At 40.7% G+C, this 27,092-nt stretch overlaps 1 protein-coding gene across 1 annotated transcript in view; it reads right to left on the reverse strand.

Annotated features, from left to right (window-relative positions):
* Nucleotides 1–27,092, reverse strand: part of CSMD1 (CUB and Sushi multiple domains 1) — a 2,626,220-nt gene that overhangs the window by 871,617 nt on the left and 1,727,511 nt on the right. Inside the window, exon 36 of the mRNA XM_085610820.1 lies at nucleotides 15,737–15,925. Within this exon, the coding sequence (XP_085466946.1) occupies nucleotides 15,737–15,925 (189 nt within the window). The remainder of the gene's footprint in view (nucleotides 1–15,736; nucleotides 15,926–27,092) is intronic.

Genomic DNA, 27,092 nt, shown 5'->3' on the forward strand with positions numbered 1-27,092 from the left:
AGGGGAGCCTTTGTTACTGGGCCAAGTTTGGTGAGGTTGAGAAGGAAGGGACTGCCCTATTCTTTAAACACGCCACTGACTGGGTTACCAGAAAAATCCAGGGACAGACATGGGGTGCAATGGTGGAATAGTGCACTGGGGATAATGTGCAGTAAGGAAAACAGGTTGCGCTGTAAAATTGGAAAGGGTTCTCCAACTATTTTATCATTGGTTAAGAAACATCCGGGATTCACCTCCACCCACTGGCTAGTGATTCCTACAAGACAGACACCCTACCCACAACTCTTAGAACACGTTCTGAACATTAAAGAGCTACAGGAAAAATCCGTCAGCCTCATGGTTCTCGAGGGAATTAAAAGTGCAGACTTCAGGAGCGCAAATGGAGAAAAGACTACCTTCCAGACGAAAGAACTAAGTATAACAAATTACTTTCTGCATATAAAGAGTAAATCAAAGCATAAAAAACTAAATATTTCTCTGGGAAAATCAGACTAGTTGAAAACCCTACCAGGGAACTTTTTAAAACAGTCAAAGATCTGTCCAAGTCGAACAAAAACAGCATCTTTATTCCTAATGAATTCTTTTGCAATCAACTGCCTGATTTTTTTCAATTCAAAGTCAATTCCATTTTTCAAGCACTCGCTTTGACTGCACCAAGTATAGACGCAATTTCAAATCAGGAAGAAGTCCTAAATTCTGGATCAGCTTCTGTGCCTTGTGAAATATCAATTTTTAAGAGGATCTCACCTCTTACACGGTAAAAAACAGTCAGTCTCAGAAACTCTATCAAGTTCAGGACCCCACTGCCCCCTGCCATCCACTGGTTGTCAATCTTGTGGCCAGTACGGTGGCCGGGCCACTCATGGATCTATTAAATGAGATACTTAGCTCTGGGCAATACCCAACTATTTGGAAAAAGGTTTCCATTCTCCCTTTGGTGAAAAAACCTTCCCTGGATCCTAAGCAGGTGGATAGCTACAGACTCATCTCCTGTTTTCCGTTTCCTGTAAAGATTTTAGAGAAGGCAATGAATTAACAAATTGTAACCTTGCTGGACACCAATCAGTTGCTTGACTGTACGGAATCAGCACTGATAGCTGCATCTGAGGAAATAAAAGTAGTGGATAAGAATGGCAGAGCTGCATTAATCCTATTGGATCTCTCGGCCGCCTTTGATAAGGTTCACCACGTACGTCTTATTAAACAACTTTATTCACTCGGTTTCAGGAACACTGCATTAACACTGCTCAGCTTGTTCCTTGACGGTAGACAACAGTGGGTAGAGATGGGAAATGCAAGGTCTAGAACTGTCTCCCTTCCCTGTGGGGTCCCTCAGGGCTCTGCGCTTAGCCCCACCCTTTTTAATATGTATGTCACCCCTTTGTCACCTCTCTGGTCAATCTTATTGTTAGTTTTGGCCTGGCCGTATTCTCATATGCCGATGACACACAGATAGTGGTAACTATTTTGTGACAGGTGGAAAAAGATGCAAACAATTTCTGCAGATGCAAGGCCCAGGTTGCAGGTTAGATGCAGAAAAATTGTCTCAAGCTAAACTCGGACAAAACAGAGGTTCAGCTTTTTGGAAAGGAGACCTTCTTCTGGGATGCTTCCTGATGGCCCTCAGAGCTGGGCACTCCTCCGAAGCCAGTGCAGAAGGCAATAATCTTGGGAGCAATTTTTGACACCAAATTATGTTTATCTGCCCAAATTAATGCTGTGACTTCAGCAGGTTTCTTTATGCTGAGCGTTCTCAAAAAAATTCTGTTTGAATTACAGAAAATGGTAATGAAGGCTCTGATTTTCTCAAAGATGGACTATTGCGATGCACTCTATTTAGGTACCTTCAAAAACAACAAAAAAAATTACAACCCTTGCAGAAAGCTGTAGCAAGAATGTTAGCGAAGGACCCCAAGTTCAAACCGGCCTTCACTGTTGCCGGTGCAGAAGAAGATTTCCTTCAAAGCGATGTGTTTAATACACAAGGCCCTTTACAGGGTCTTTTTTGGGTTCTCCTGGTACACCCACAGCGGGAACCTCAGATCAAGCTCCGCAAGTATGGTCACGGTGCAAGAATCAACAGAGCAAAATGGGTTGGAAGAATGCTCATGTACTGTGGTGGAAGGCTTTGGAACTCCCTGCCTCTGGCACTACACTCACAATCCATCTTGCTGGAATTCAGAAACCAGTTAAAGACCTGGTTATTCTCTGAATAGGTCACTGTGCAATGCCATAGGTGTCCCCTTAGGCTGATCGCCGTCCTGGTTTTGATTCGTTTTGATTCGTTTAGCGCTGACACCTTCGGGTATGCGCGCTTTATACATTTACTTCATTCATTCATTCACAGGATTTGACTGGAACTGCTGTCTGTAACCCCATTGGACATCTGAAAGGCTGAACTTGCTCTTCTTTGCACACAGGACTGAGAAGTAGAATCAAATGGTCATTTGGCTGACCTCCTGTTTGGCTACAGGAACACAACATGCTGCAAAAGCCCATTACCCTGGAGTGACCAGATGAAATTAGTAACAAGACCTGGACTGGACCTTACTAGCCTCCTGACCTCTATGCGTTGTCCCCAAGATCTTGGGAGCCTTAGGGAAGAAAAAAAAGGAACTGCTTCAGAGTGTCTGAAAAGTTGGGACTTGGTAAATTTTATGGACTTCCAAGAACTCCGTGCCATCAGTTTGACCTAGCAGCAAAGGTGTTTTAAATCAGAAGGTGTAAAACTTGACCAGATGGAAGGCATATAAAGTATCAGACTTCTGGGAGAATTTCAGTGGGTTTGAAATAGGAATTTGCCTGCTTAGAGCTTTTGCTGTTGAACCAGTTGCTTCAGCTGGTCCTCATCCACTGTCTATTGGACTTCAAGAGGCCTTTCCCACATTCACCTTGCAGCCCTACACTGCTGGGAGATTCTGCTCTCCATTTCAGAGACTGAGTTAGAAGGTAAAATATTTGACTGAAACAACCTGTAAGGGGTATCCTAATTTTGAGCCTAAAATCATACCTAGATACACGTCACCAGCAAACAGTGTGATTTTAGATTGGTACTTTACTGTAATTTGACACTTTTTGTCCTAAAACTTTAAAACATCAAATCTCTGGTTCCCCATTTTAGCTATTTGGTGTAATTTCCTCATGTTAATCTCTTGTATATATTTAGCAATGTTTTGTTACTGGTATTATTTTGTGCTTTGACGATTTAATTGATTTGGTCATGCAAAATTCCCAATACATTTTTCGGTAAGTTAAGCCTGTCTGTTCTGTGCCATAGCTACCAGGGGTTGAGCCCAAGTTTATTTACTGAACGTGTGTTGGACCTGACATGATTTCGGACTCATTACCTGGGACACCAGCTAATAACCAATTTTCTTACACAGCTCTTTTATATGGCCTTGCTGCTTTCCCAGGGAAATGTCAGTGTTATTTGATAAAGCTCACATTCAGACCATTCATAGGGATTTTAATTTCCCAAAAACAATTGGCATTATTGATTCAGTTTGAAATAATGATCTTCAAACCATTCAGAATGTGCTCAGTGCCATTTGCAGAAAAGTAGAGATGCATTGGTCAATGCTCTGTGGCAGACCATATCCAAGAATGCTGGTGCTTTATATAGCCTTATAGCCCGCCATAGCGGGCTATACCGGCTATTAAAGGCCCGCTCCCGCATTGAAGGCCTGTGCCGAAGGCGAGGGACTTTAACAAGGGCGTGGAACTTTAATAGCCGGTATTGCCCTGCTACAAAGGATTATAAGGCTATTAGAACATTCTGCCACTAGAGGGCAGAATGTTCTAAAAAATAAAACAAAGGCTTCTCTGTGGCAGACAGTATCCAAGAATGCTGGTGCTTTATTAATGTTTATGGCCATTGTTTTACAGCACCTTGAGGGGTCTTCTAACTTAAGTGATTGCCATATTGATAGCAAGGCTCTCGATTTCTTTTTTTATGTCTAATTAATCCAAGGTTTGTCTAAAACTATAGCTTCTGTAATAAAGGACTGATGTGGTCTGAACTGGTGCTATCTGGTGGAATGGAAGTGCATGGGCATAAGACTTTAAAATTAGATCTGTTCAAGTAAATGCATGTGTCTGAATAAAATATTGCTATATTTAGTTCACAAGGTTTTACAGTTTTACAGTAGAGAAGAAATACTAATTGCAAAACATCTTATTATGTCAAAGCAATATTGTGAAATTCAAATATCTGTTATTGTTAATTATATTTCAAATTAAATTTTGATGTGATTGAAATGTTTTTAATATTCATTTGAAAAATAATTGAACTTGATCAGATCCAAATCCTTCTTGGTTTCAAAGAAAAGTTAAAGCTCATCTTCTTTGCAAGTAAAATGCAATTAATGCTTTCAATATGTAGATCAGCAAAACAAATCCCTTCAAGTTAATGCTTTAAATGTGTTGATCAGCAAAACAATTCCCTTAAAAGTGATGTGAAGTCATTTTTAATGCAATCCCTGCTATTGGAGGCCAGCCTCATTATAGGGATCATGTCAATGAACAACAAACAGGAGGAGGCATAAGATATTAACAAATATGGTATTATGAAGTAACTATAGGAGTTGACACGGCCCAATACAGCTATGCATATGAACAGTTAGTGGTATTTCAAGTATGCTTTGTAATCTTCACAATTTGGTAATTAGTCTCTATCGCCCTGCCAGCAACAGTTATATCCAATATATACAAGCTAAATGGTGTTCTAAACTCATGACTTTTCAATTTAACTGCTGTCAATGTGCCATTGTAGTAAATATGTGTATTTTTGCCTACAGTTGTATATGGAAAATCACTGTGGGAATATTGCAAAAATGCATACTTATTCAACCAAAGATTAATTAGAGAGATAAATGAATTGATGAATTATAGTTAAACCTAATGCATAAATGTTAAGATCCATACTGTAAACTCACACTACCAGCTAATGAGTTTGAGACTGGATAAGAATGTATAAAGTGTAAAAAACATGGTATATTTGTTAAAAAATAACTAGCCTCATGCATTAACCTCTGAATGGACATTTTGGTAAGAAGGTTTTCAATGACAAGGCACCCTTCCGCCCCCCCCCCCCCCAGTGACAATTTCTCCAGTGAGCAATTGGGAAACTCTATGTTGCTGTCAAAGAGAAATGGGGAACACATTAACTCTTTTGATGTGCCTGAGTGGAGCCTGTTTATGGAGTGAGCTGCTTCTTCAGAAGAGGGAGAGAACACTTTTCTACTGAGGAATCAGCAATTTTTATTTTTCCTAGAGGTAGTTTGTGAGAATTAGAATTACTAAAATCAAATCATGCAAAATAAAAGTTACCTTATGCTGTAGAAAAAGGGCTGTTAAAGTGTGGACTTTGGCTGGCACGAAAGAGTCTTTCTACTGATATACATTGTGTAGGAACTTGTTTAACAGATACCATTAATCTGAGCATTTATGGAAAACGTATCATCAAGAACCATGCCCAGCGATTTAATGATTTCAGCCATGGTGGCAATATTTCTGAATTGAGGAGGCCAGAAAACGTTATGCCAACAGTCTTTTTGCAATGTAATACTAGATCCATTTTGCTAACATTTACTTTGAAAAAATTCATGTTCAATCCTTGAATGTCTAAGAGATAGTTACTAAGGGGCTGATTATGATCTCGGTAAACCCGCCACTGGCAGGCTGCTGGTGGCGGGTTCCCCACCATCATGTTGCAGATTCCTGCCTGCCAGATTACTAAGGCGGGTTGAAACGTGGTGGTCAGAAAGACAAATGGCCACGGTTCGGACAGGTGGTCCTTTTCCGACCGCCCCACGGAGCAGCCACATTGCCCAGAATTGCGGCAGTGCATGTGAGGCACTGCCGGTCATATCATGATTGTCCATCCCTGACAGCCTTTCCATAGCGGTTCATCCGCCATGGAAAGGCTGGTGGGAATGGACTTTGGGGGCACTTAGTGGGCCCACATTTCCTGCCGGGCACTTTGGTTTTGCACTTGGGGTTCCTGCACCATGTGGCAGGCACTGCATAGTGCCTGCCACATAGTCGAGGGAAATGCAAAACCTGAATTTTTCCATTGCAGCGGGTGCTGCAGCCAGCAGCACCCGCCGCAATTGAAAACATGTACAATGCGACTGCCACAGTGGTGGTTGCATTGTAATTTGGCCTGTGGGACCCCCAACACTATGGTGAGAGGTCCCCAGCTCTGTTAGAATTTCATCCTTATCAGGCCCTTAGTGATCGAAGTGAGTCTAGTGTATTCTGGTCTAAGTAAACAATTTACATGTCATCAGCTAAAAAGCATACAAAAGTCCAAACAAATCTTGAAATGTTGTAATAGAAGGTCTCTACCAGCTGTTACTGGCCCTGAGCACCTCCATTGTAATCAATGGAGCTCTCAAGATTCCAATGTTTTAAAGAAAATATTTAAAAAGTGATTGTGATATAAAGCCTTTATTCCTCGGCAAAGCACTAGTCTGATCACTGACAAAACATCGACTCCTATAATATCGAGCTACAAAATTATCGAGTCACTAATATCATATACAAAAATATCAACACCTAATACACAAACGTCGATAACAAAATATATTTAAAATACATTTCGATTACAAAAATATCGACAACAAAAAAAAGAACACAAAAATATAAAAAAATTTAAAATAACTTATATCACAACATAAACATTGATATGCATATTATCAACAACACAAGCATCGATAAAATACATATAAACTATACCAAAAAATTACATTTAAGCATAAAAATAAACAATTTTCACTAATATAAATAAATAACATATATCAAAAAAAATCTACAAAAAATACAAAATTAATTAAACTAATACACAAACCCATACACTTAAAAATCAAAAACATAAATAAACAAACACTACAGCATAATAAAAATATCACAACTATAGAAAATAAACAAAAATATATATTACATATACAAAAGATATATAACATTTATTAACACATACATATTAATTATATTACTAAACAATATAAAAACAATCGTTAAATAAACAAAATTAACATTAAACAAATTAAATTATAACTGCCCAAAAATTCAAAAAAAGGTATCTCAACCACAAAATTTAAACTACACAAACCAATAGAAAACTCCAACTCATTAAATAAATACTATAAAAGCAATCAAATAATTGACACAAAATTTACAGTGAAACGGACAAACACTGCAGAAGCCTGAAACTTTGCGAGAAAGAAAACAATATGAAAAAGATCCACACAAACGACTAATCAGAAAAAGTCTCATTAACGGTAAGAACAAAACTTGTTAAATAATTAAAATTAGATTAACAGGAAAAAATATATAAACAATTAGCTATAATATGTTTTCCTTTATACTTCACAGACTAAACTTCACTAAAACTCCACCTAGAAAATACAAAGCAATGATTTCTTCCAAGACAACTACAAAATCAACATTAACGAAAAATATAAAACAAAGTAAGTATATATCTCAACAAACAGAGTTAACTGATGAAAACTAAACATTTTATTAAAAAAGCAAAACATAACTCACAAATACTTTTATTTTAATAGTTTCTACAGATGTCAACATTTTCCTTTTTAACAAGGATCAAAAATAGCCGGCCAATCAATTTCTGGACAACGCACTCAAAGCAACTTGTACCAATGATCTCTGGAATAAAAATATGCCTTATCCAACATTCAAGCTAGCAATAAACAAAGCAGCAAAATTTCACTCTCTGATATTGGATAAAAGCATTTTCTCACAAAGATCTCACTCATGGATGGTGATTAACAACTACAAAGTCCTTAAACCGGCAGCCTACCAAGATTCTACATTCTCTATCCGCATAAAATGCAACTAATGGCACTAGGGTTCGGGAACTTCCCTTCATTGGCAGATGCAACACACTGGAAGCACATTGATTCAAATGAGTGCAGTCTTTGCGGCAGTCAAAAAGAGGACCTTATTCATCTTATATGTCACTGAAAGAAATTACAACCAGCACGAGTAACTTTCTTAAGGAGAGCTTTCTTGGATAGAGTTATATGCTCCTGTAGAACTCCAGTCATTAGAGGCTATGGATCCATCTGATCCCCAAATGAACTGCAAACTGATAAAGTTTCTATGTGTTCCTGACCAAACAGTGAAAGCAGAAGCACCCCAAGGAGGTTACCTCAGTGGGGGAGACAAGCTATTCCCACCCCCTCGTGAAAAATCGCTACTATGAGGTGAAGGAGATGACACAGTTGGTCATTACCGATTGCCTGAATAAATAAATTGGACTCCCTTCAGTGGTATTGACAGTACAATTTTGTTAGTTAAGGGACTAAGAAACATACAGACATAATTCATAGCGAGGCTGAAAGTAAATAATTAGACTGACACCGCAAATGTTCAGTTAATCACAAACGCACTTTATTTGTATTTTAGCATGCTCAGCTATTAAAACAAGGAAGTAAGAACAAAGTTTAATGTAACTTGTATATGTGTTATATATTGACTTTTCAATCAAATTAGTTTATAACCGGTGCTTTTTACACCCTCCATGATAATTTTTATTTTTTTGTAAAATGTTGAAATGCTTTTAAATTGTTGAGTGAAGGATGTTGACATCTGTAAAATTGTTATGGTTTTAACTAACTGTACAGTAAACGTATATTGTTATTGTTAACAGAAAAAAAGAAACCAGTGACTAAACCACAAACATCGAAAAAGGAACAAGAGAAGCAAAACAACATATATGTAGGTACATTTTGAAATGTAATAATTATATAAACAGGTTTACTCTTCAATACTTAATAATTAATAAATACATATATATAAATATATTCACAGATATACAAAGAAAATTGCATAAGGGGCAAAGTTCTTCTCACAAATGGGAAAACTACTTCTGTGCTACATGGGCTATACTTACACGCAAGAAAAAATAACAGTAAATAAAACCCATTAGAAATGTAGTAACTACTATTCCAGTTCTTGCTATGGGAGAGCAACAACAGTAGAAACAAATGTTATTAATGTCAGGGAACAGAGCCATCCCCACAATGTCACAGCTATTGAGGTGAGAGATGCTTTAGAAACCATCAAAGAAGCAGGCACCAGCTCCCATCAAACCAGCACCCAAATATTAAAAAACATACTAACTAGGGTTCCTGAATATGTAACAGGACAATTACCATCAATTCCCACTCTAAAAGGCCTAATAGCCAGAACTAAAAGAACTACTCTCAAACACCATCCAGCCCCCAAACCTTTACAGAAATTGAAATTTTACAAGAATACACAGTCACATACGAAGATGAAAAATTCATTTTATATGACAATACCAGTCAAGAATTTTTTTCTATCATCTTTGCCACCAGCACCAACATTCAAAAGTTAAAGCAATGTGAAACATGGATGATGGATGGGACATTCAAACTTTGCCCTAAACCCTTTTACCAACTCTAAACCATCCATGGAGAATATGAAGAAATTAACATCCCCTCCAGATACGCACTCCCCCCCAACAAACTAAATACTACCTACATAGACTTACAGTAATAAAACAACAGACAGAAAACTACTTCCCACAAAAAATAATAATAGATTTCGAACAAGCAATGATTTAGTCAATTTTAAAAATATATCCTCATACTGCAATACAAGTTTGCTGTTATCATTTCAACCAAAGTATCTGGAGACATCTGCAAAAATCTACCCTAAGTACCCTAAGTATAGATTATGCCACAAACAGCAACTTGCCTATCAAATCAAAAACCTAATAGACCTGGTCTACGTACCGACAACAGAAGTAGCCAACCACTATAATATACTTATTGAAAGTCCTTTCTACCAAGCCAACGAAGCAAAACTAACACCCTTCATTGACTACTTTGAAGACACCTGGGTAGGAAGACTACATAGGTCAGGGCACTGAAGACAAGTTCCAAATCCACTGGTGGAAGGTCTATGATAGCATCCTAGCACAAAATGCTAAAACAAATAATTCAGTGGAAAGATGGTATACTGTCTTCCAAGCCACAGCAGGAAGAGGACAACCAACTTTACATAAACTAATAGAAGCCATAAAAAAAGAACAGAGTTATCAAAAACTAAGGGAAGAAAAATCCCTAACTAACATGGGTCCTACACCTAGGGGCCCATTAAGATGTAGGGCGGATCGCCACCACCCGCATGGCGGTGGCGATCCACCCTACATCCTTCCCCACCCGCCACCCATTTCCCCCTGCCATATTAGTATGGCGGACAGGACCGCGACAAGTCGACCGGGCGGAAAAGGGTTTAATATGGTGGCGGTGTATTCTAGACACCGCCATCCATATCAGGATGCAGGCGGGCGGCAGCCTTTCTGTGGTGGGAAAGGCATGTGGATCTTCAAGTTGAGGGCCTGTTGCAGGCCCCCAGGATGTTGGAGGGTGGGGGGGCACATGGGGGTACCTATGGTACCCCCCCTGCATGTGCATGCACAACATGACAGGCCGCGCGGTACCTGCCACGTTGTGCATGCATATGCACAACATGCACTTTTGACATTGCGGCGGGAGCTTCTGAAAGCACTGCCCGCCGCAATGTTAAAAATGTGTGATGCGCCCGCCAGTGTGGCAGGCGCATCCTAATATCCCCCACGGGACAGCCGCACATATGGCGGGCAGTCCCGTTTTCCATCGGGATTGCGGGTGGGCAAAGTCTCCCCGCCATCCTAATGATGCCCATAGTAAGCAAACAATAACAATGTACCAACAACACAAAACTCGACTCTACCCAAACACCAAAGGACGAGAATACCTAGAGACAACAGCCAAATCTTTAAACAAAAAACAATAGCAAACACCATGCAGCATTTGAAAATTACAAAACATTTAAACATCATATTTAAACTCATTTTTAAATTAATAATTATAATTGCCATGTAATTTTTTTAAAGTTGCATACAAATATATGACATAATATAATTATTAAAATAAAAAAGAAACAAGCAAACCAAATGTAAGCAAAAACATTTCCCAACCATAATAACAAAAAATAACAGTTGTGTCGAAGTATATGGTCCTAAAAAATGAACAAATCCATAGTAGATAAATCAAAACACAAATCCATTAAAAAGAAAAGCCAAAAAAATGCAAAAATACAACAGTAGAAAAAAGGCTCCAATTACGCAATCCTCTCAATAAAGAAACCCTCAAAAACCCAAAAATTAGCTTAAACAAAACACGTCTTCAGCAACATCCATTAACGAACCGGGAAACATGCAAAAAAAAAAAACACTTTCCCACAATAACACATACAAACCCACGCACTTTAATTACATTAAATACAACATAACATAATTATACATCACATAACTAACACTATAGAACACTCTACAAATCTTCAAAACAACGTCAAACACATCAAACACTAAACTACCAAAACAACACCAAAGTACACAAAAAAGAAACATTTAACAACCTAACAAGTCTAACTACACTACTACTACTTCCCTTTACCCTACAACTACCTTGAAAGTAAATTCAATCAAACTTACCTTATCCGATAAACACAGCTCCCAACCTCGAGGTTCCTTCTTCCAAAATGACCTAAAAACAAAAAAGCTGGACAGAAAAGTGAGGAAATGGAAAGTAAAATAGCTGACTAATAAAAATGAAAAAGGACTACCTCCCCATAGACAACAGAAATAATTAAAAAAATCCCAAAAAACTAAATATATATATTTTTATATTTTGAAAAACAACATTGAAAAATATCCTTTTTTAAATAAAACATAGCCAATATATACTGAATATTATGTTATCACAAAACAAAAAATATAATATTTGACATATATTAACATTTATATTTCCTTGATGTACTCACCTTCAACATATAAAGTTACAAAAAGACTATTGTACATGTACAAACAATATACCAATGTTTAATTAAAAAATGATATGATACAAAAATATATATTTAAAACAAATTTGTAAAGTATTTCATATATTATTTTTTAAATATTAATCTTTAATATACTCAATACTAAAAAAAATGAACAAACTATAACAGTGTAAAATACATATTATGTAATTTTATGACATAAATACAATTATCTAAAATATATTTCAAAACATATAAAAACATATGTATTAAAATGTTTACTTTTCTTTAAAAGAAATGATAGATAACAAAAATCAAAAAGACTATAATGAAAGAACTGAAAATATACTTACTTTACAACTACATCACAATGCTATATAAAAATGTATCTTTTTCACAACTGGTTAAAAAAATATGTATCTAAAAATATATTTTTAATGTTGCAAATGTATATTAAAAGTATATGTTGAAATGTTTTATGTTTTATAATGTATTCTGAATAATATCAAAATTTGTTAATCAGGTTTTTAAATATTTTCAAAAATTGCAAAACAAAACTGAATAGAATCAATTTAATTGTGAACAACTTAAATAAAGACATGTTTTTGTGAACAAAAATATTAACAATAAAAACTGACAATCTCCTTTCTTATATTTGATTTACATATAAAGTTTAAGAAAAAACTAAATAATAAACCATTAAAAATTACTATTTCAACTCCAAAACCAAATAAACTCAGGGAAAGTGCTGGTAATAAACCATAAAATATGAATATTCTAAACTACAAAAACAACTAACTCAGGGAACGTGGTGGATAATAAACCTTAAAGAATTATTATTCGTAACTCCTAAACCAACTAATTTCAGGGAAAGTGCTAGATATTAAACCATAAACAATTATTATTCCAAATCCAAAACCAATTAAACTCAGGGAAAGTGCTGATAATAAACCATAAAGAATTACTATTCCTAACTCCAAAACCAACGAAACTCAGAGAAAGTGCTGGATAATAAACTATAAAAAAATTCTATTTTAACCTCCAAAGCGACTAAACTCAGGGAAAGTACTGGATAATAAACCATACAAAAAGTTATATTCCAAAGCCAAAAACAACCTAACTCAGGGAAAGTGCTGATAATAAACCATAAAAAATGATAATTCCAAACTCCAAAAACAACTAACTCAGGGAAAGTGGTGGATAATAAACCTTAAAAAATTAGTATTCATAACTCCTAAACCAACTAATTTCAGGGAAAGTGCTAGATAATAAACCATAAAAAATTACTATTCCAATTCCAAAACCAATTAAACTCAGGGAAAGTGCTGGATAATAAACCATAAACAATTATTATTCCAACTCCAAAACCAATTAAACTCAGGGAAAGGGCTGATAATAAACCATAAAGAATTACTATTCCTAACTCCAAAACCAACTAAACTCAGAGGAAGTGCTGGATAATAAACCATGAAAAATTTCAACTTCAACCTCCAAAGCAACTAAACTCAGGGAAAGTACTGGATAATAAACTAAAAAAAAATATTATTACACCTCCAAACCAACTAAAATCAAGAAAAGGGCTGGATAATAATCTAAAAAAAATTACTATTCAAACTCCAATATTTTTAAAATCATTATTTCTAAAATACACAAAAATATATATTTTTAACAAAAAACTTACCTCAACATTTTACACCATCAATATTCTTGACTCGAAATTCATGCAACTCGATATTTCTCCATCAATAGTCTGTCTCTTCACCACTCTATTCATAGTTTACATACTTAAATACTTGGATTTGCTTGTGACCTACATGCTCAATTGGCAAAATGCTTTTTAGCTTTTTCTGTGTGTATGTAAATTATGTTCCAAAACTAGGGAATATCCCCTACATTTTCAGAAGGCCTTAAAGACCAGACTTTTCAGGACTTAGGGCCTGGTATGTAGTCATTTTCAGGCAATGGGACACTCTCAACTGTATGTAATCACCTCAGGTTATTTGGTGTGCTCTAGAAATGCTATAATATAACATCATAGTAAGAGACAATACAATCCCACACTTCTATTTGTTTAACAGATGTTTGGAGCAACTGTACAGTGTACACCTAAAACAATTGAAATTTTGTAAAATATAGGTTTGGTGTGATAAATCCAAAGATATTTTCCATACGTTTCACTCAAACTACTTTAGACTTGGTAAAAGGTACAGTATTTGTAAGATTGCATTCCTGTCCTGCCAGGTAAAACTAGTGATGGTGAATAGTATTTTGAATGGCATTTCATAAAGGAAATTGTTTTCTTTCTAAAGAATCCCTTCCATTTTCTGTACTATAGAGATTATTGTGTATTAATGTGACATACGATGTCAAACAGCTTGATAAATGTTCTACAGAATGTGCTGCATAATTTGTATTTAATTGATAAATTATCTAAATAATCTCAATTTTCTTGGCACATAATTTGCAGTTCTCTGTTACATAATTTACTAAACTCTGTGGCTCATTCATTTTTAATCTGTTCTGGTACTTCATTGTTTCCTCAGTTCGGAGGTGTAGCATTAAGAGTACATTTCTGATTCCCATCTCTAGGCATCTTTCAAACCTTTTAAACAAGAATATTAAAATATAGTGATCACTATGTTGGGGGGTTTTGTGCCTCCACTTTGCCTATACCTATGTGTTTGGGGTTTTCTACCCCGACTGCGGATTCTCTGCCCACATAAGTATATGTTTTAGAAGTAAATGGAGGAGGGACTGAAGGAAGTGCTTTGGAACAGGGGTAGTCTTACTACAAAAAGGGATGGTATTAGGTAGGAGTTAGGGGGATTAGGCAGGTGTTAAAATCATCTAAGGAGGGTTTGGGAATTATGGAGGCACATCCCCACTCACATAAGAGAAAGCTAATTGCTTGACTTACAGGATGAAGACTTAGAGGCCCATTAGGATGTATGGCGGATCGCCAATGCCCGCATGGTGGAGGCGATCCGCCCTACATCCTTCCCCACCCGCTACCCATTTACCCCCCACCATATTAGTATGGTGGGGGTACTGCGGCAGACAGGAAGACCGTCTGCCGCTTTTCCGCCCAGTCGACAAGTCGACCGGGCGGAAAAGGGTTTAATTTGGTGGCGGTGTCTGCTAGACACCGCCATCCATATTAGCATGGGTACGGAAACATGCATTTCTGTGGCGGCACTGCCACCATGGAAAAGGCATGTGGAATTCTCTTCCTGGGGCCTGTTGTGGGCCCCTAGGGTATTGGGGAGGTGGGGGTGCACATGGGGGGTACCTACTGTACCCCCCTGCATTGTCATGAACATCACGAGGTGCCTGCCACCTAGTGCAAGACAATGCACGCAGTGCATTTCCAGCATTGTGGCAGGCAGTGCTGTGAGCACTGCCCGCCACAATGCTGGGAATGGAGGATGCCACCGCCACGGTGGCATCCTAATCGCCGGTGCGGGACCGCCGCTTCACTGGCAGCCGGTCCCAGCACCGCTAGGGTGGAGGGCGGACAGAAGTCCACCCGCCATCCTAATGGACCTCATACACTTTTACACTCTGATTTTGTAAATACTAAACATTAGTACATTTACTTAAAAGATTAAATCATTCAAAAGTATAAGTTACATTTGTGAAGCAGGCCCATTATGTTAAAAAAAAAATGCCAAAGTGCAGCAGGTCCATATAATTAGTTGCATGCTTCGAATGTGCTTCCATGGAAGCATATTCAAGTGAAGGTAGAACACATGTTTCTTAGAATTGGTATATTTTCAAGAATATAAGTATAGTGCTGTTTAACATTGCTCTGACAATATGCAAACATATAAACCAACACAAACATAAAGAATTTGAAGCAAATGTTTCAACATACTGGGGTTACCTTCACATCTTGGGACAGGATAATTCCAATTTCTGTTGATTCCATGCTGACATGTAAGAACGGGTTGTCCAATAAGTACATATCCAGGATAGCAATGAAATGAAATTGATTGTCCTACACTATAATCCATGTTGACAACATATCCATTTGAAAAGGGATTTATATCTGGACAGTTCTGTAATTCATAAGCTGAAAGAAAAGAGGCATGCTAAATTAAAAGACAGATCTTCCAACAATATATTGTTAAAGAGCATAGTTCAATGATCAAAAAATGGGTCGTAAAATGTGCTAAATTGACTTGCTAATTAGTATTTTTATTAGTACTTTATATTGATTTAAAGTAAAATCTCCACCTACTTGGATTTGTCAGAGTTATTTCAAAATCATAGTGCTCATTTAATATTGTATAATATAAACAACATGCTCTGTATATTTAACTAGCAAGGCAGTTTCTGAAAAAAAAGTTGGAAGAACTCCTTAATAAATGCCTTCCTCAATCTATATCATAGGTGATGCTTTTACTTTGTTATATTTTCTTTTAGCAAATAAAGACAATGCCAAGTGCCTTCGCCTGAGCAAGCTGCCATAATGTCAATGCTTTATTGAATTTGAGTACCTTATTTTTAATGATTTATGAGATTATTTTCTTTTACTTTTTCCATATGTTATAATGTGTTTTAAGCATTTTAACATATACAGTGTTGATTTTAGTTTACTTACTTTGCCCATGAAAACATTATACTTGAATATTGAGATACGATCAGTTAACAAGAAAGCAATTGTATATTACTTGTTAATGGTTAGAGATATAACGTTTATTTTTTTTAAACAACCTGTTATATGTTTGTGTCAAGGACAGGACACAGTAAAGGTCTCTCTAGTTTTCATCTGGATCGCCCAAAGAAAAAGGTTATTCCTCCCATTAATCCATGACTCCATCCTTCATAGTAATGTACATTTGAAAGATGTCAATGATCCCCTTAAGAGAGACTCATTTAGAAGAAAGAAAAAGCACAAAGGGCAGAACAAATCCCCTTAGCAATATTGGCAATTCTTGATTGAAGTTGGTATTTGATGCAGACATTGAACAGCAGAGCAACAAAAACCACCATGAAATCAGGAATAGATAGAGCAGAGCGGAAGTTGCGCCAGATGAAATAATACAAAAGGAAATCTGCTGCAAAAAACATGAAAGCCAAAAATCAGGTACAAAGAAGTGGCCAATGAAAAACCCGGAAACAAATTCCTTATGACACTTCCTTCTATTGCCAGATCCTCCTTCTACACTATCTCGGCAGGACATTATATCACAAATGAGAAAGGCTAGCACATATTGGCATATTGGATTGGAACTTCAGGGAGCACAGATTGGCAAGGCAACCATCTTGGATAAGCATACGTATAAGGGTAATGTTGCTTCCCTGAAATGACATGTGTAGGTAGAACCCTGACAAGGATTGTTGTTGCTGTTTGAGTAGGATTTCACACCACACAACCCGCAACCCAATTTCTTATACCGCCAAATCAAAAGCTAGTGGATACTCAAAAAGATTGCTTAAATACTCAATGAAGCGAGCGTGTTTTTGTTGGAGAGAAGATGTACTTACCTTATGCCTAATGTAAACTGTGATATGGACTGTGATAAACTGGTCTCTGTTAGTATGTCACGCCGTCAACCAAACAGAATAGACAAACCTATTCCAAAACATTGGAAATTGTTTTGTGGCTGGTAAACTGACACAACCCCCATTTATGACTATTGTAGCAAGATTTATTCTGACCCATTTACCTTCAAGGTTTTTTGATTGTAGGCAGTCTGGTTTTTAGACTTTGCTCTGAGTGAGACTCATGAATTGAGCCTTACTCACTGTAAGATCCTGTTAAACAGACTGAGAGTTGCCAGCACCACAGACCTCCTTTTAAAACAAGGTCTGCTGCTGCACAACGTTTATTCTAGATTCTGGGTTGCCTGCGCATGCACTTATGTGGCGGCTGAGAATGTAGGACTAACATCAGGTTGAGCCCAGTGTCTGCATACAGGTACACTGTTGCACAAGGAACTCTGCCAAAATTGGTGTGTTGACTTGTGTAGGCTTACAATATGAGTAGGAATGACTAGTGTGAATATATAAATGAAGTGCTTAACTGTGTTATACCAAATGGGAAAATCTGCACTAACATACACTTTGGCCACAGTTATGCCTAGAGACATGGTTAACATGCCAATCATAGGGCAAACATGTACTCTGATGACAGCTTCACTGTCAGTTTCATCATATCTGCACTCCTTATGGCACTTGGAGATTAGTCATATTCCTATTTGTAAGAAATTGGGTTACTGCTTGAGGGGGAACCTTACTGAAGCAGGTACCACAATCCTTTTCACGATGAAGCACAAGCAAACCCCAAATTAACCTGTTCTTAGCCCTCTGGTAGGCTGGCACAGAGCAGTAAAGCTTAATGCAGAGTCAACGTGTAAAGTATTTATGCAGCACTACAAACTGAAATAAAGTGAAACCATAACACAAGAAAAATCCCACACCAAATTGGAAAAATAGTGTAAAATGTAATAAATCAAGACTTAAACATACAAAACCCGAAAAAATGCATTTTTAAATATTCTAGGGAATTAAGTGTCAAGAAAGCACAAAGCATCAACTGTGTTTATCTGGTTGTGCCAGAAAGGAACAAAGTCACAAGTTTAGGCCAACTGTGAAGCACCTAGGTCTGCTGAACAAGGTACCTTAAATCCTAGTAAATGTGCAGGAATTTATATAGCGCAAATCACCAAACGGTCTCTAAGCGCTTGCTTAGGGAACCCGTCCTGGTATTCCCCTGTGAGATAACCCGGCAGGGCATCCGCAAGGTGAAAGCCAGGCCTCCCGCCGCGAGGGGCCCATGTGGAGATTAAGCAAGCTATTGCCCAGAGTCGCAGAGTGTGAACCCATGAGTCGAGTATGCACTGGAGCGAGAATTATCGAGTCCATGGACATTTATGGACTCAAGACCCAGCCGAGCCGGGAATTGAACCCTGGTCCTGGGCTGACCTCTGCTTCCAGGACTGCCTCCTCTAACCAGTGAGCCACACTTCTCCACTAGTGGCGGAGCATTGCAGGGATGCGGGTCGAAGAAGTGCTGCACAACCAAGGTCATAGGTGGGTTTCAAGAGGCAGTGAGTCTGCAGTTCAAGGCCCTGTTGCATTATTGTAAAGAATCCCGTTGACTGGGCTTGCGATGCCAAGTCCTGGCATTGGCAATGCGACTACACTTAGTCATGTGATCAGAGAATGGCTCCTGGCAACTATTGGTTAAAACAAGAAAATGCCAACATTCTAAAAATGGCATTTTCAGAACTGTAATTTACAATCTGACTCCCAATACATTAGGAGTTTATATTAGGATCCAACTTGAATCAGTTATTGTGATAAAGTCATCCTTTTGCCCTGTTCTCCTTATATTTTGCAAAATGATACTTGCGGTAACTGACTCTGACTGTACCCTGGGCCCTGCTAACCAGGCCCAGGGCCAGTGCTATGTTTAAAAAGGTACATGTAATAGGGTACACCTACAATTGTCAATGACAGACCCTATAAGTCCATAGTAGGTAATATGGTCAAGGGGTGCAAGCTACCTAAAAGTCCAAAGTATATAATAGTGAATGAATGTAGTGATAATCTACCCAACTAGTCATTAAGCCATTAGATTGAGAGCATTCTTACAATTACTGTGATTTTTTGCAAATATTGCTCTCCCGATGAATTGTCTGTTCTTTTATGTTTGTATGTATATGCTTTTATGATAACTTTTTATCGAAATAAAGCTTTTTGACTGACTGACTGATAATCTACTTTATTCTTTAAATATTAGGCGCCCCCAAGGTCTCCCCTAAGTGTCCCAGGGGCATGTAACTCTAAGCATGGACCTTATAAAAGATGTTTTATATGCCCTGGTGAGGAGAACATCTTCTCATTTTATTTCCCATTGTAGATACTTAGCTCGAAAGGCTAACAAGGCAATATTTTATTTAGGTATAAATATTGCTAGAACAGGGGAAAAATCATTAAAAGAGTTAAAAGATTGCTACTGATAAATTCAACAACTTGCCACTGTTGACGTTACCATAACTAGTACAGAAGAGAAGCTATAGAGCTTTCTCTTCTGTAAGCCATAATCCAGCATTCTATTGGTCTCTGCTGATTGGTCAACCTTCACAGGATTAGCCAGGTTGCTTTGATCAGAAGATAAGTGGCCTGGCTGGAGCAGAGGTTATCTGAAGGAGAGAGTTCTGAAGCTCTGGAAGACAGGTCATAAAGAGGGGGCTGGGTAAATCAAACTGAGCTAAAAGAGAGAGAAGAGCAGCAAGTTATGCCAGGTATACCCACCCTCACATTCTGTGCCTCAGCCAGATGAAAGGCTTAGTATAGGAATTTGCAGAGGTCAGGAGGAGGAGAGCTAATGGAAATGAGCTACACAGTGGGGCCGATTCCGATTCCGGCCGCAAAACGTACCGACCGACACAGACCCGGAACGGAGACCGACCGACACGGACTGGCACCATACGACCCGTGCAGTACAATGCAACGCGTGTGAATTACAACCAACATGTATGGAATACAAGCTGTACAACCGAGCCGCAGGGAAAACCTTAATTCGTCCGGAAAACGGACACGATTTGCACCGACCGACAAGTACCAAGAATGACCCCTACCGACACGTACCCGTGATGTCTGATCCGCGCAGTACGATGCAATGCGTGTAAACCCAGACCGACTCCCACGGAGCCCAAGTCGCATGACCGACACGCACAGAAAACAGGGACCTGAAGCAATAGAGATCTCCGCGACCGACACGTATGAAACACAGAAGAAAGTCAGCGTGAACGAGCCGGAGAAGCCCGCACGAGCCAACATCAGCGTCCGTCTCGGTCAGAAGAACGTCTCCTTCATGCCTAGAAAACCCAATGGATAAAATACAAAAAAAGGACCAAACAAGCAATGACAAAGTCAATAAATATATTTAAAAAAAACTTGGAACAAAGACACACCCACAACTGCACCTATATAAAGGACATCAATCACTACCATGATCCTTTGCAAATAGAAGACAACAGCCAGCAGAAAACACCATCACACAGCAACCACAGACACACTCACAACTCACCCATCACACAACTTTCACACCATTAGCACCTCACCAAAAGCACCCACTCATACAGCTAGCAAAACCGACACTCATCCACCCTCACTTGCACCCTCACACACACATCACTCACCACCACCACCCATCACCATGCCCCCAAAGAAGAATCCAAAGTTCACAGATAGTGAGTAAGAAGTGCTGGTAGACGAGATCATCAGAGTAGAGCCACATTTGCTTGGTACATTGGTCCAAAGGACCCCCATCTCACAGAAAACAAAGATGTGGGTGAGGATTGTGGACAAGGTGAATGCACAAGCACCAACGTTGCGCACAAAGGACAATATCCAGAACAGGTGGTATGACATGCACAGGAGGGTCAAGAAACTCATCGAGAAAGATCACGCCTTGAGTCAGCGCACTGGCAGTGGCCCTCCTGTCAAACCAGTATAATTCAGGTCCTGGGAGGAGAAGGTGCGGGACATCCTACCACCAGTGAGCGTCCATGGTCTAGCAGACATACCAGAGCCTGGTGAGTACACAACCAACATACTCAATATTGTGTGGCAAGGGGACAGTGAAACAATGCACCGTTAGCAGAGCCACAGTAACCAATAGATCATAATGTGTATGCTAGTCAGACAAACACAATACCTGCCATCTCATAGTGACTTGTAACTGTGTCATGACATGTACAAACCTACCAACAAATAGAGCAAGGCAGTGGCACAAAGCCAAATAAACACTGTCAGACAGTTTGCCACCACAAACACACTACCTCACAGTGCAGCTGGCTGACAGGAAGGAATAGTGGGTATGCAGGTGAAGTGAGTGTATCCAAAAGCATGATGGGGTTTGAGTCACAGATACTGCTCCCCCTCCAAATTGGCCCATCAAGACCTCTCTGAACCATGCCCACATCACAGGGAGTGGAAAATGACTGACAAGATGGCTGACACTGGGTCCTGCTGTGGGGAGCACAATGCCGTTGTAGGGGTTGCGCGCAAATCAGAAGCAGGACACCACTGACTGACATCCTGAAAGACAACTTGCACGCCCTCCAATGGAAGCACATTTCATAGTGGGATGTCTGGTCGGGTGGGAAGGAGGACTGACAGCTCTGACCATACTTACCAACATGTGGAGACACACACACCCCTCAACACAAACTCCACACAACTCACCGGGTAGAATGCATTGACTCACACTGTAGTGAAATATCACCCAAAGATACACTGCACTGGGTGCTGCTGTGTGAACCACAGGGGCTCTCTTTGGACTTGTAGCCAAACAAACACCAGGACTTCACAGTCAGCCATCTTGCCATTGCTGTCACACCCCCTCACAGGGAAGCAGAGTCAAAAGGAAGGAAGTATGGGCATGCTGGGAAGGGGGGTGTAGCCAAGAGCATGATGGGAGATGCAGTCACAGACATTCCCCACCCACATGGCCCAGCAAGCTCACACTGAACCATGCTCACCTCACATGGAGTGGGAATGGACTGACAAGATGTCTGACACTGGGATCTGTTGTGGGGAGCACAAGGCCATGCTGAGAACTGTGCACCAACAAACACCAGGACTGCACAGTCAGCCATCTTGCCATTGCTGTCACACCCCCTCACAGGGAAGCAGAGTCAAAAAGAAGGAAGTATGGGCATGCTGGGAAGGGGGTGTAGCCAAGAGCATGATGGGAGTTGCAGTCACAGACATTCCCCACCCACCCACATGGCCCAGCAAGCTCACACTGAACCATGCTCACCTCACAGGGAGTGGGAATGGACTGACAAGATGTCTGACACTGGGCTCTGTTGTGGGGAGCACAAGACCATGCTGGGAACTGGACAACAACAAACACCAGGACTGCACTGACTTACATCCTGAAAGTTAACCTGCACACACTGCAATGGTGGCATGCTTCATGATGAGATAACTGGCCTGGGGAAGAAGGAGGTCCTGACTTGAAAACAAATAACACCGATGCTGGCCATACACACACCTTCTATGCTAAAACACATTGCACATGTGGTAGCAGTCACTCACAAAGATGATGCCCGGGCAAGAAGTCTGACACATGGGCCTGAGAAATGATGTGGCTGAAAATCACACATATGCACTGGCCAAACCAAACACTGTAGCACACACAACCATTGCAACCATATGTTCAAACTCACCGTCTGAGGATGCAGTGTCCAGGGGTGCCCCCTGGCCTGGCTGGGTAGGTGTGTCTTGCAGATGACAAGTGGGGAGAGCCATACATAGTACATTGCACAAAGCACACAGGAACGCACATATACATCATTGACAGGGGACATCTGACAGTGAATGGAATGGACACACCAATATAGCCGACACCATAGCATGATCTCATTCACACTCGGTGCTGTTGTGAGCTGCATTCCACTCCTACATCGTGCTGCAACATATGCATCCTTCACACAACACACCACTCACTGACATAGACACTGTAGACACAAGGTCTAACCTGGACTGCATTGGAGGAGACATGCTACTCACAGCAGCCACACTGCAACACACACACCATCGGCTCTCACTGTCATGAGTAATGAAAAGCCAGAGTGCTACCTTGCCCAATCCATGTCACCATGGAGAACATTGACAAGTCAAATCACATATGCACGTACAAAACTCAGCACCAGACTCATTAACGATGGTGACATCATCACTTGTATGAAATGAGATGGGAACTAGGAACACTGTAAAAAACACTTTCTCCAAAGAGATCACAGGCATACTGGACTGTGACCATGTTGTACCAATACACCAATATGACACACAAAGACTAGCAAAATCTGCTACCACACATGCCCCAATCTTACAACATCTCCTCAGTGGAATTGCACGTATGTCCTTGTTAAAGCTCAAATGTGTACAGGGATGACACACCTGTGTCAGCAACGTGATGGCCCTTGAGTAGTAATGGCCACGTACAGACAAATCTATACATGAACTAGGCATGCCACATTTCGACATGCACATTGAAATGTTTCATTTTGGGTGGGCAATGTGCCACAACAATATCAATCTCTGTCCGTGACAACCTTGGACAAAGCAGTGTACAGGCACGCATCCTGAAGTACAAAAGAAAATGTAATGTATGTGAACCATTGATGCCTGTAGAAACATAACTTACATTGTGTGCCTCTTCAAAACACAGGTGGTGCTGGGGACACAGCACCAAATGAAGAGGAGTTCCTGTCCCAGACTCTGGTGGACCCTCAGCTCTCTGGTGTGGATCCGTCTCTGTCCTCTTCGGATGACGACGAACAACCTGGCACCTCCGGTGTGACTCATCATGCAGCACCAGCAGTACCAACATCTGCACCCCCTGTACCCATGCCTCCAGCATCTGGCAACAAACAGGGCACCCCCACCAACACGGACAGACCAAGGCCACAGAACACTGACAGCACAGGGACACAGGACCCCCAGGAAGCTACGGACAACACAACCAGCAACACCCAAGGGGCCCCAGTGTCACCTGTGCGTGCCGCCGCAGGTCCTGACTGTGTGGATAGGGGTGCTGGGAGGGGTGGTAGGCAGTGGACGCGCCTTGCAGAGGGGTCTGGAATGCATGATGATCCCCAACTGGTACGCATCGTAGATGCGTACCAGGATAGCTCCAGAGGATTCGGCCAGGTAGTGGGGATCCTCAAGGACATTCAACAGGAACAGGCTGCCCATCATGCCCGCATGGAGGCAAAATGAGATGCACTTACTGCGGTGCATCGGGACATACTCCAATGCCTCCGCAAGATAGGCACAAACATGTCCACACCTCCCTGTGTGGCCACAACATCTGTTGCCACACCATCTACCAGTGCCACAGGGAGGGAGGAGGACTCTGGCGGAGATCCCCTGCACCGCAGACGCCTGCAGCTGAGGATCCCCCCGAAGAAGAAGAGGGGTCATCTGAAGAAGGACAAGTGATGTCCCTGCACATCCCCCAGGGCCTCTAAACCTGTTCTGGACAATGTTCTTTGTGCGCAACCCGTTCACCTTGTCGTATCCAACACAACTCGCCTACATGACATGGAGGGTTCATGTTGGTCCAATGTAGCAGATGACTGTGGACTTTACCCCGGACATTTCAGCTACCAACACTTCCAACTCTACTGTGAACTTTGGATTCAATACCCAATGTACAACACACACCATCCTGTGCACTATCCTCACACATGTTTGTAAATAAACTCACAAGTACACCATACTTGCTTCTGTTGTAATTCCAACTTGTCATGTGTCATAGAGATGTTGATCTGCTAAATAACACAGTGCATGCCAAATACTACAACAATGTGACCACCGTTATGTGAGTCATGGTGATGTGACACATGTGAGGGAGACACACCACTATGGCACCACAACACATACTCACCATTTCCATGTAACTCATCCCACACAATGATGTTGACCTGAAATACATTGGTATGCACAGACACCACACCTATCCACACTCAGTGGTAACAAGCCCACAGGTGAGGTAAACAAATGTCAGTCAGATGTGGGAAGACAGACAATGCACCTAACAAAGCGTAGCACAGGTTCATTACACATCATCAACATGTTTATTCCACAATAGTTGCAAGGTAATTGTACGTTACAGTGGACACATGGTCACAAAGTGTTGGAAAATTGAAGTTCAGGGGTGTGTGGCACATCACTTGATGGGAATTGACAACTTCCACACTGGTGTTGGATTCTGGGTGTTGGGGTCAGTGTTGAACAAACAACAGGCAAAGTACCCTGGGAAGGACAGACACAAGACACAGTCAAAAGCACAGCAGAACAGGAAAGAAATGCAATACACATGCACAAAACATGTCAAAATAAACCTACACAGAAACAAATCAGCAGTTCGACACTATTGTGGAGTACAGACCACCTGAAAGGACACATCACTGCACGCATCCAGTCAAGTGAAAAACAGACACACTCAAACAGCAACAGTGCAGCCCTAACACATTTCAGGCTAACTCAATACATTGACATAACAACCCTGTGAATTCACATTCAGGTGAAGAAGTTGTTGATGAGCTGTGTGCGGACGTCATCCTCATCATCATCATCACTGGCATCGTGGCCAAGGCCTGGATCCTCCACAGGTGGCGGAGGTAGGTCATCGTCATCCTGGATGAGAGGCAACTTCTTTCGCACTGCCATGTTGTGTAGCATGCAGCATACAAGGATAATTTTGCACACCTTTGCAGGGTCATATGGGAGGGCCCCTCCGGTCTTGTCCAGGCAGCGGAAGTGGCTTTTCAGGAGACAAAATGTCCACTCAATCACCCTCCTGCTCCGACCATGTGCCTCATTGTAGCTCATCTCGGCTGGTGTCACAGGGTTCCTGAGGGGTGTCAGCAACCACGGCATGTTGGGGTATCCGGAGTCACCTACATACAAACAATTGAACAATTAGCTGAGTTTTGAAAGAGGGTGGAATACAACATTGCCAAACACACACAATGGTAAACAGTCAGTACACACCGACAAGCCAGGCACGCTGTTCTGGCATTTGTGACTTCAGCGTTGCAATGCGACTACTCCTCATGATGTAGGCATTGTGCGCAGAACCGGGGAAACGTGCACACACATGTGTGATATACATGTCTGCAAGACATTCCACCAGAGCATTGATGGAGTGGAAATGTTTCCTGTTCCGGTATGCCTGCTCATGTGCCTGTGGTGGTACCATGGCCACATGTGTACCATCAATAGATCCATTGACATTCGGCATCCTCCCCAGTGTATAAAAAGCATCCCTTATTTCAGTGAGTTGACCTGGGCTAGGAAACTTGACGTACAGGTCAAGGAAATGCAACATCCCCTCCAAGACATCGCGTAGCACACGACTGAACATAGTTTGCGACACACCACCAGCAGTAGCCACAGTGTACTGGAAGGTACCAGTAGCAAAGAAGTGCAGGGCTTCCATCACCTTCACCTATGGGGTCAGTGCTGTAGGGTATGTCCGGCCAGGTAGCAGATGTGGCGCCAACTGCTCCGCCAACTCCTCAATCAGTGGCCTGGTGAAGTGGTAACGTCAGATGCAGTCACATTCCTGCCTGGTTTCAAGGTCTGGGAACGGTCTATGGACAGCTGGTGCCCTGCAGTACAGAGATGAACAAAGGAAGATTGTCGATTCATCCACCCATGTGGCTATGACCAAGCAAAGTATCACATGATACATCATGACAATA

This window comes from Triturus cristatus, chromosome 6 (genome assembly GCF_964204655.1).
Source record: "Triturus cristatus chromosome 6, aTriCri1.1, whole genome shotgun sequence".
NCBI classification, from domain to species: domain Eukaryota; kingdom Metazoa; phylum Chordata; class Amphibia; order Caudata; family Salamandridae; genus Triturus; species Triturus cristatus.